This window comes from Cariama cristata, unplaced genomic scaffold (genome assembly GCF_000690535.1).
Source record: "Cariama cristata isolate BGI_N322 unplaced genomic scaffold, ASM69053v1 scaffold4532, whole genome shotgun sequence".
Taxonomy (NCBI): Eukaryota; Metazoa; Chordata; class Aves; order Cariamiformes; family Cariamidae; genus Cariama; species Cariama cristata.
In genome coordinates, this window is record NW_009604359.1 from 102,893 (window position 1) to 113,485 (window position 10,593).

At 34.5% G+C, this 10,593-nt stretch overlaps 1 protein-coding gene across 1 annotated transcript in view; it reads left to right on the top strand.

Moving 5' to 3' along the window:
- The window catches only part of CCDC91 (coiled-coil domain containing 91), a 122,833-nt gene that overhangs the window by 89,235 nt on the left and 23,005 nt on the right, over positions 1-10,593 (top strand). Inside the window, exon 11 of the mRNA XM_009695564.1 lies at positions 811-924. Coding sequence (XP_009693866.1) covers positions 811-924 — 114 coding nt within the window. The remainder of the gene's footprint in view (positions 1-810; positions 925-10,593) is intronic.

The window sequence follows — 10,593 nt, forward strand, 5'->3', positions numbered from 1 at the left end:
GGGGGGGGGTGTGCCTTTGCTGCTTTTTACTGCTGCGTGCAGAAGGTCCCTGGCAATTCCCAAGGTCTGGAAATAAATTTTTTGTCATTAGGACTCTGCTTACTGTGATGTTAGAGCAGCCCCTACGGAAGTTCTGAACAGCCATGCAGTATGGACGAAAGGCGGCTGAGGGGCAACCTCCCTGCTCTCTGCAGCTTCCCGAGGAGGGGACGTGGAGAGGGAGGTGCTGAGCTCTTCTCCCTGGTACCAGGATGCGTGGGAATGGCTCAAAGCTGCACCAGGGGAGGTTTAGACTGGACGTCGGGAAGCATTTCTTTACCGAGAGGGTGGTCAGACACTGGGACAGGCTTCCTGGGGAGGTGGTCGGTGCCTTCCTGTCAGTGTTTTAGAGGCTTTTGGACAATGTCCTTAATACCATGCTTTAACTTTTGGCCAGCCTTGAATTGGTCAGGTGGTTGGACAAGGTGATCGTTACAGGTCCCTTCCAACTGAAATATTCTCTCTGTTCATAGCAACTGGTACATCCCTGCTTCTGTTGGAATGGAGTACCTGTATTACTTCTTTTTCTTTTGCTCTCAGGGAACATTATGTATCTATTAACACAGCTTTAAAGTGATTATTTTGCTCTTCTTTAGGCCCCTTAGTGATTAAAGTACTGAATTTATAAATTTTTTTAAAGGTATTTAGGATATCTGTCATTGAGAAAGGAATGTGGTCATGATAAAATCTTAGTAGGAAGGAGAGGGGTGACCTCTGTTACGTTTGTGAAATACTTTTAATATTTACACTTACGTGTTTTCCTTTTAAAAGGAAATTGTCAAGGAAGCATTAATGGAGGAGCAAAAACGAAGTGAAAAGGCAGTTGAAGAAGCAGTGAAAAGGACAAGAGAGGAACTGATGGGATATATTAAAGAGCAGAAAAGGGTGAGTTACCAATGGCTAATGGATTTCACTTCATGCAGTGAGAAATTGGTGAAGTTTATTAATCCCGAAACCTGTCTTAAAATGCACGAGAAAACAGAATCAGGAGTTATGTCTTCAGATATGTCACTCCTTTTTTCAAATAATTTGTTACTATGATATATTTTTTCATATATATTTATAGAATTTTAAGTTCAGTCCTTTTTTCAAATGATTTGTTACTATGATATATTTCTTCATATATATTTATAGAATTTTAAGTTCATCAAAACCAAAAAGCAGAAAAGCGGAAATGAATACATTGGCTGAAATTTACAGTATTTCTTATTACAGTAACTTAAAGGTGGGGCATAAATGCAGTCTGTCAAACTCAAATTGTGATGTGAGTTCAGTTCACTGAAAGCATTTCAGTATCAACAACAGATGCTATTTTATGTTCACAAATGAACTTTATTGTATACACAAAGGTCATTAACTTTTCCTCTCAACCCATATTATATGACAGCCTGAAATGTACTGGTAATCTATTGAGCATGATTTATAGCCAGTGCACTGATCTTTTTATGAAATGTTGTAATGTTCTGAAACTTGGTTTCAGGTATTCTGTTAATACTTTATACTTGCAGTTTAATGCTTGTGTATAAACAGTAAAATGTAACTTAAAAGATAGTTTGATTCGCTTTCACTAGGAGGAGAAAATATTAACACACTTCTCCCCTTTGAGGCTCTTTATAAAACCAAAAACAGAACAACAAAAAAAATTAAAACCCCCTCTTTCATATGGTGGTAGCAGCCTGAGATCAAATTCAGTGATTTCAGTATTCTCAATTAAAAAAAATAATCTCTGAGATTGAATCTGATTGGTAATGTTGTCCTGAAAAGGAAGTAGAAATCATGTGTTTGGCCTCTTCTATTCCCTGCTTTTATAGGCTGAATAGTATTATGGGAAATAGAATTTAACTTCAGAAGTTTCATTCTATGACTAGTTAAGATTAGTATTGGATGAGCTCTTTTGCATTATGCTGTGCATGGAGAAGTTTCCGTTTAGCAGTATGGGTTTTATTGGCAAAGACGCTTAAACAGATACCCAGAGCAAAACACAATCCACAAGGATGTTTGAGCTTGTTTATATTGGAAGTTGGTCATTTACAAAGGATGAACTGTGGAGAAAGGGAAAATAGATTTACTATTAAAATGGCTTGTATCATAAATAAATTGGTCAATAGGACCACTAGTGCAGATCATCTAGTCTCACTGTTGACAGCCAGATCATGCCATTTTGAATTGACAGTAATTTCCTGCAGGCACTTTAATAGCAACTCATCTGCTCTTAATCTCTTAGATTTCCATTTTTGTTGGGAATGGAGACTTTCTTCCATTTTCTTTCCACCTACACACGCAGTTGGAGCTCATTGCCATTATTCCATTGTTTGACTATTGTTAATCTGTTTTGTCCTTGTGAAGTTTTCAAAAATCAGTGAAACAATGAGAGGATCATCTTCAAAGAAACAAAATCCTCTTTTGTTTATTTAGTAGGAGCATCATTTCCATTCATTTCATAGAGTTCTTGAATATCAAAATATTTCAGTCAACTTTTTTCCCTTATTGATCAGTTGACACATAGCTCCATTCATTTAAAAAAATAAGTCGTATGTAATGACAGCTAGCTTTTTCTGAGGTAAGATTTATAAAGTCTCTCTGTATTTCAGTTGAGAGCAGAAGATGGTTTTAACTCCAAATCATTTGACGTAATAGCTTTTATATGATTACATAAGAAGCAGAGTTAATGGACCTTGGTCAAAGCCCATGCACCTGTCAGAGTAATAAATATACTTTACGGACTATAGTAAAAGGTAGCAGCTTATGAAAGTAATTCCTAGAAAGAACTCGGAGAAAATACCTTGCTTTCCTGGCTGAGATTCAGTGATTTTTTAATTAGTTTTTGTTTTAATTTGAGTGATGCGAGGAGTCCCCGTTACACACTTGCAAAGGTAGTGTGCACTGTATATGTTTCATTGTTGTTTCGAAAATAAGTTTTTAGAATCCTTCAGACCACGGGACATGGGCACAATGGTATTTGTACTTGGTTAGCAGTGGTTAAGGACTTCAGGAAAAGACTCATAAACAGATTCTTGTCCAGCTGATTTAGTAATAGTACAAAGTACATTTCATCCCTCATGGTAAATGTAGTTTACGTCAGTTTTCAAAGTAGCTTGTAACTTGCTTAGTCATTTATTCTATTAAAGTTTTGTTTTTGTAGAAGTATAATAGTTGTGATATCAGTTTAAGAAAATCAGTTGCATATTTGGCCAGTTACATATTTGCTACAAATATTTGAAAATATTAATGAGCATTTACAGTTGCATTTGTGCTTGGATTCTTATAAGAACTTCTGTAACGGTTTATAAAAGTTGATTCTGGCAATCCCACAAGTTTTGTAGTAGGTTATAAATGTAGTCCAGCATTATACTGAACTATATATAATAGTAAGTATTTACTTTGAGTTAGAATTGATTGTGAATGAGGCTTTTTAAAAATAGATTGATTTGATAATTATTTGTAGAAATCATTTGTATCAAGATAACATATACATTGAAAGTAAACCATAGAAATCTCCTGTTGCAGTTCCAAAACAGACTTCAGTTATATTCTAGCTATGCTAGTGCTAAAATAATGGTTACTTTTGAGAGCCAAGACGCTATACTATTTAAGTATTCAGAGACTTACCAACCATGAATCCAACCTGTCAGTGACCTATGTACAGTTTAACCATCACTTAGTATATGGAACGTATGCACGGGATGATTTGAATTAGTAGAAAGTTACTTAGCAAAAAGCAAGTAATTGACGTTCCTCTGTCCTTACTCAGCACTTTTCAACCCTTTTCTTTCCTGATCAGTAATCTTTCAGTGGGAATTATTTAGAACTGGGGAAACTAAATGTCCTGCCTCTGATAAAATTCTTAACTAAATAATTTGATGTCATATACATCAAATTTTTCCATACCTACGGTGTTTTAGATCCACCATATTTCAAAGCCTTTCACAGATAAATAACTTGGGAGTTAAACTGAGTAGTTTTACACATAATATGTTTCACATTGTTACCCACAAATAAATCACATTCAGTATCAGTGAAACCAAAAGTGATTTATAGTCTCTTTGTTCATATTTTCTCATGTCCAAACAAGCAAAATTCAATGCTTTTTTTTTTTTTAATACTAAAAATGATAGGTTGCTAAGATTAAAATTAAGAGGAGGAAACGAAAGGTAATGCAACAACATCATCGTGCTAAAATGCCCAACATAAGACAAGAACAACCATAATTGCTCTGTATTCAAGCCAAACAAAGTCTCTAAAGCTAGTGGAGAATTTGTTGGCTATTTTTCACCTTTCATTAAAGGACACTGCAAGCTAAAACAAGAAAAATGAAACCGTGATGGCAACATATATATTTTCACGCAGTAAATGAAAGATGGGTTGCGGTTATGACTTTTTCATACTCCAAATATAATCCCCAGTCTTTAAAGTAGTACAGCGCTATATTGGAAACAGTTCAACTTACGTACTGCAATCTTAGTTTTATTTTCTCTGTTCTATATTAAATGAAGACTTTTATACTAGAAAAATGTTGTTGTTTTTTTTTTTTTTTTTTATATTGCCACAGGTGACATGTTAAGAATCTGGATATCTAAGATGTGAAGGAAATTTCAGTCAGGAATTTGACTCTTTTTGACTCTCTATTTCGTGGTTATTTTGTAACCACCCATTCCGAAGCATGCTTCAAAACTGAAGTAGAATAAGACTGTCATGTCTGTTCAAAGAGATCTTCCAAAGCTATCAGACCTATAGAGGTTTATATAAACATTCATAACACCTTGAAGAATTCTTCCAAGTCAAATTTGAGTACACTTACTACAACTGTTAGCCAGACTTGCTTTCTTCAGCGAAGGTACATCCGCATTATGTCCAGAAAGTTATCTTTATTAATTGCCTGAAGGTATATTTAACCATGTAGTATTGATAGGTCCATGTTTGCATAGAAGTATCAGGAAGGCAAAACAATGCTTTACCTTTCTGCTAGTGGCAGGGCAAGTGAGGGGAGAGAGGTGAGATTCTAAGGAGGGTATATCACATTTTAAGATTGAAAATTGAAATGCCAGCAGGCTTCATTTTTCTGGCACTATTGTGTATTTAAAAAGCAAACAAAATAAGATCAATTCAGTTGTTTCCCAAAATCAGAAAGTGCCAAATGAGTCCAGTAAAAAAATCTGTGGTAAAACTTTTGCCAGTAGAAGTCTACTAATTTACACATTCCTGATGAAGATTAGTAAAATTAAAACTTGTAGGCGAGTGGAATAAGAGTAGGAAATATGAAGTTTAATTTTTAAGGTCAAATTCAAACCCTCTTTATTCCAACAGGTATAAAGTACATGTTCTGAAACAGTCTAACCTACTGCATCTCGGGATTCAGAGGAGAACTTAAAGTTTCTGTCACAGTCTCTCATTAGTCTTTCATCAGTGAGAACTGAGGCAAGAATGCAAATGCTTAGCCATACACCACAAAAATTGCCCCAGCAATGTAGTAATTATTGACTGAAATATGATATTTCGCAAGTCCACGGTTTGTTTAAAAAAACATGCAGTGATGGTTGTGGGAGTTCTGTTCATTCTGTATCAGATTCTCTGATTTTGCACATTGGGTTCTCAAAGCTCTTTTATTTATAACTAGATTTTCTGGAATAGGAAGGTTCTAAGACTGGAACCTTTTTGGGTTATCAAACCAATCTTTTGCCATTATATACAATTCCTTTCCCAAGTGGTCATAGAAGCGTCATTTTGAAGCACTTAGAGTAATCGTTTTCCAATTTATGGCATGGGCCTGTATTAGGAATCAGTCAGTTCATGAATTTGCTGTTCAGATTGAGATGCTGTAGCAGCCAGGATGATCTTTGTCCGTGTGGGCCTTTTCTTTTGCCTAACGTGTTTTCTAGCCTAGTTCTCTGGTCACAAGGTCAACTACTTCTCACTTCTGCTTCTTTACTGCTTTCTTCAGTAGCGGGTCTTTAAGTCCTAGCAGTGCAGTTATTACTTTCCCAATAGTTGGTATTTCTGTCCGTTGTATTTATCTATAAAAGTAGTAGGAGACAAAATAATACTGTAGTAATAATTTTGCGTTAGTTCTGTATCCATACAGAGCAATTAAAATGTGATCACAAAGTTGAGACATTTTTACCCTTCTAAGTTTTGTTCTCTTCTGTAATGTGGCCTTAGTGTAATTGTTCATTATTTTTGCATATGGAATTGTTTGGAAATTCTTTCTGTAATCATCAAGGAAGAGTTTTATGACCCTTTTTGCATAAGGAGCTTTACCCGGTAGCCCTTTAAATAAACAGTAAAGTCTGATTTGATTTTGGTGTAAATACAAGTGCCTCAAAAATGTCAACTTTATCCTGGAATGTAGAACTTTAATTGAATTTTCCTAGTTATTTTACAGGAATTCTTACACTTTCCGTTATCTGTTTTGGGTTTTTATTGTGGGGTCATTTGACATTTTAAATAACTTAATTACTTGGATTTTTTTTCTCTTTATGGTTACTTATTCATGTTAGATTTTGTGCAAGACATTTATGCGCTGTTTTCTCTTTATGCTTAATGTTTTTTTTCCATTCCTGTGGTTGACTTTTTAATGTCTCAAGTACTGTGCATTTTGTGTTTTAAAATAATTATTTCCAGTAGTGTCAAATAAATAATTGAACTGAGTTCTGAAAGCATGGCTTCACAGTAATTTGGAATAGATTAGATCCAGTGTGATCTGAAATAGCGTCTTGGAGCAGAAATGTTTATTTCCTGTAGTTTTTCAGATTTCTTTACTGACATCTTTAGTACCAATTTTTCATGTATAAAGTCTATAAAGCCTTTTTTTTTTTAATTAAGCCAAGAGGAGGAGGAGGAGATTCTAACTTACATTCTTTCTACTTCCAAAACACTGGAAAACTATTGAAAAACCTGTATTTAGCCTAGATCTTTCTGTTCCCATATCTAAAATTTGTAGGAAAATTCGCTTGAGAGAAATTTGACTAGTTAGAATGGACATACAAATCTACTGGATCTGCTATCTTAGAGACTCAAAGTTGGAATCAGTAGAAGTGCATGAAGATGTGTTGCACTGAGTATCTGTCAATCATATGCTTAGTTTTACCTCAGTTCACTTGAGGTGAGAGCATGTCTTTCTTGATTTATTTTCCTTTTTATATTGAAAGTAAATTAAAATTTATTCTCCACGTGTCATCTGAAGTTCCCTTCTATTTTTGTGTCTCCAGTTATACATCATTGTTCGGTTTTAATTTATGTTCATAAAAGGATCTTTCAATAGGAGCCAGGTAGTCGTCTCTGTAGGTCACTTTGCTTCACACCTTTTTTCTTTTTAAAAGTATATTTTTTTAACCTTTGACTGATATTTAGTTGTTTATGGTTGAGATTTAAATTGCAAACAATTAATCTTTAAAATACCAATGTTTTGCCAGAAGCACATAGAGCTGGTTTTATAAACACTGAGCCATGCAGTAGGGCAACAGTGTTAAATATTTAATGTAACTGAAGCCAATCTCAAAAATAATAACAGATCCTGTCCTTCAATGCATTTTAGTCCCTCAACAATTTTAGTCCCCAACTTAATGGGTAAAGCTGCTCTTCAGAGAATGTTCCAAGTAGAAAACTCATTAAATTACATTTTATTATTAAGTTACCTGTGAATGATTTTGTAAAATCTTTTCCTTGCCTCCAGCATACCAACAATATATTAAGGAACTTAGTATTATTTACAAATTTGCAATGTATCTTTTTTTTTCAATATTTTGTTCTACTTCCTCTTTTGTAGGTTACAAGAGGAGCTTGATTTAGTTGTATTTAATATTCAATATGTTTAAATTCTCATTCACTTTATTTTGGTACCTGTTGGATCATTTGAATCAACATGGCTGCTGCAAAGAAGAATAAACGCAAACATGAGGGGTTTGTTAATAAAAAAAAATTCACTCAAACTAGAATAAGTTTGGGTTTTTTAAGACAGGTTGAAATTAATCGCTACCATTTGTTTCTTAAAATACGGAAATAGAAGGTATATATCAGGTTTTTTATAAAGTGTAAATGAAGCAATTATTCCTTGATATTGATTTTTACGTTTAAAGATGCCCTATCAAAATTACCATTGTTGTATTGATAACTCATTATTCTTGCAAGAGTTGTGGCACTCTCAGCATTTTTAGAACTTTTTCTCATCTTAATTGAAAGACATTATTAAATATGTAAGAGGGGATTTCTCTGAAACAGATGTTTGGCACTTGCAAAGATGCAAGTGAATATTTTCCATTAATTTCAATTTTATTGGAATTTCTTCTTAAAAGAAAAGTATCATCATATGGTTTTATTTTCTGCATATTTCATGAAGAAGCAGTATGCACAAGAGCACGTCTTGGGTTTACCCCCTACTCTTTATTTGACCTGAACTTTTGTTGAGTTGAAACACTTAAGTAAAAGTTAGATGTTTTAGGTTTTTTTTTTAACTTGCTTTGTGGACATGGTTGAATTTTCCTTCATCATGTTGATGTTTTTTGTTTAGATAACATATTGTAAAAGTATTCTTTATAAAGAGCAAGGAAAACTACAAACATTCAGAAATGTTTGTCTCTTAAGCTAGGTACTGTGTTACGTCTGTTCCAAGAAGCCTCAAAACTGCTATATTTTAACTTGGTCAATACAAAAGAGTCTTCTGATTCACACAGTTCGTTCTGTTTGCATGCAAACACGTTTGCATTCGAACACTGCATCATACACTTAATTCATGAAATCCTGCACTTAGCAATAGCTAAAATATGACATTAATGATTATAAAGTGGTCTAGTACATACAGTTAGATGTCACCTGCAAAACAAGCAGGAAGATACACTCCTTGCCACCAGATGATGTAGATGCTAAAAGCCTAAATTATTCTTTTTTTAAAAAAAAAAAGACTAGACAAATTTATTGGAAGAAAATACCATCAGGACCTCTTAAATGTAAACATATTTTGCTCTGGCTAAGGTAGTAACTGTGTCAGTGCATGCTTCTCCTGTTAGACTCTTTTCCAGCTGCTTGCTGTTTGCCTCTGGTAACAACTGTGCTAAACGGGCATTGGTCTAACATGTACCAACATGTTGCATACAGCCTATTCTTACATTCTGGTTATGAAAACAAAGTGAATAGAGAGTAAAAATAATTTATACAACTGTATCTCTTTTAAAAAAACAAAACAAAACAAAAAACCCAACCAAACAAAAAAACACCAACAAAAAAACCCCAGGGTAGTGTTTGTAAGAAATACCAAATCCACTGGCTGTGTGCTACGTCATGGGGAAGTACAAAAGGAAGCACTTGGTGGTTTTTCATTTCCTCAAAGTGTAGTAACAGCAGCTACAACATTTGTAGGACCTACCTATGTACTATTTGTTGCCTCAGTACTAAATATGGACATTTCCTGTCCGAGTTCTTATTTTGGCATATGTGCAATCAACTCTTCTGTGTCTACGAGAAAAGAAAAAAAAAAAAAAAGGATTTGTGGAAAGTGGTAGGATGCTGAAAATTAAATTATGACTTCAGGTCTAATTCCAAATGTTTCTGCTGTTAATTGTCTCAGGAAGCTTGGAGAACCGAGCTCTTAATAAGTCCATTATGCTTTCATGTCATGAAGTAAGTAATACGTACATGGACTTCATTAAGACTTTTTGAAAATGAAATTATGAAATTAAAACCTGGTACTTCAAAGTAATAACTACTTGTAATATGCATGCCTTCGGCACATCATCCAGGCCAGGAGAGTCAAATGTTACTTTAAAGCATTTCTGTAAACATTTTTAGGAATGAAAACAAATAACAATGTTAAAAGCTTATCAGTTTGACAACCTGTTTTAGATATTGTATTTTCCTGGAATGCATTTTTTTGTGAAACATACATCTTGTTAGGCAATGTAAATGAGAGTTGCTTTTAAAGAGAAGATAACATCTCTGACCAACTCTTCAGACCTGTGTTTGGGAGGTTTACCATAAGTGTTCCTATGAATTCAATAACTTTACTCTCTATATACTCTCTATATTTTCAGTGGAAGATATAGAACCATAGCAAGATTAGATGAATAAATGCACTTGGTATTATTTCAAGTTGTTGGCCTCACCAGTGCTGTCTGCTTTTTTGGTCAGCAGCTGCAGCAGTAAGTAGAGTTTGCCGTAGTTATCCCTGCTTGGTTCTCTCTTCGTGCTACCCATGCTGTGGATCCCACAAGCTACGTAGCTGTCGTGTTACACCTTTTTTTTTTTTTTATGGTGGAAAATAATGAGGATTTTTTTAGGGTAACAAATACTTCCCAGGAGCCATTTTTAAAATTACTTTTGTTGTAAGTGTAGTGCCACAACTGAAAAAATACAGTTCCTTTCTGAGATGTGAAAGTTGCACAGAAGGCAGGCTTACTCAGAGGAAAACATACAGTACTGCATTGAGCTTTCCTTAGAAAGAACAAGGGGGAAAAAAAGAACTGTACTGCTTTTATTTATTATGACAGCAGGAGATGGACTCAAGGGATATTTATGCTCCCAACGAATATCTTCCCCCTGGAAGAGGGGTCACTCACAGCATCTGCT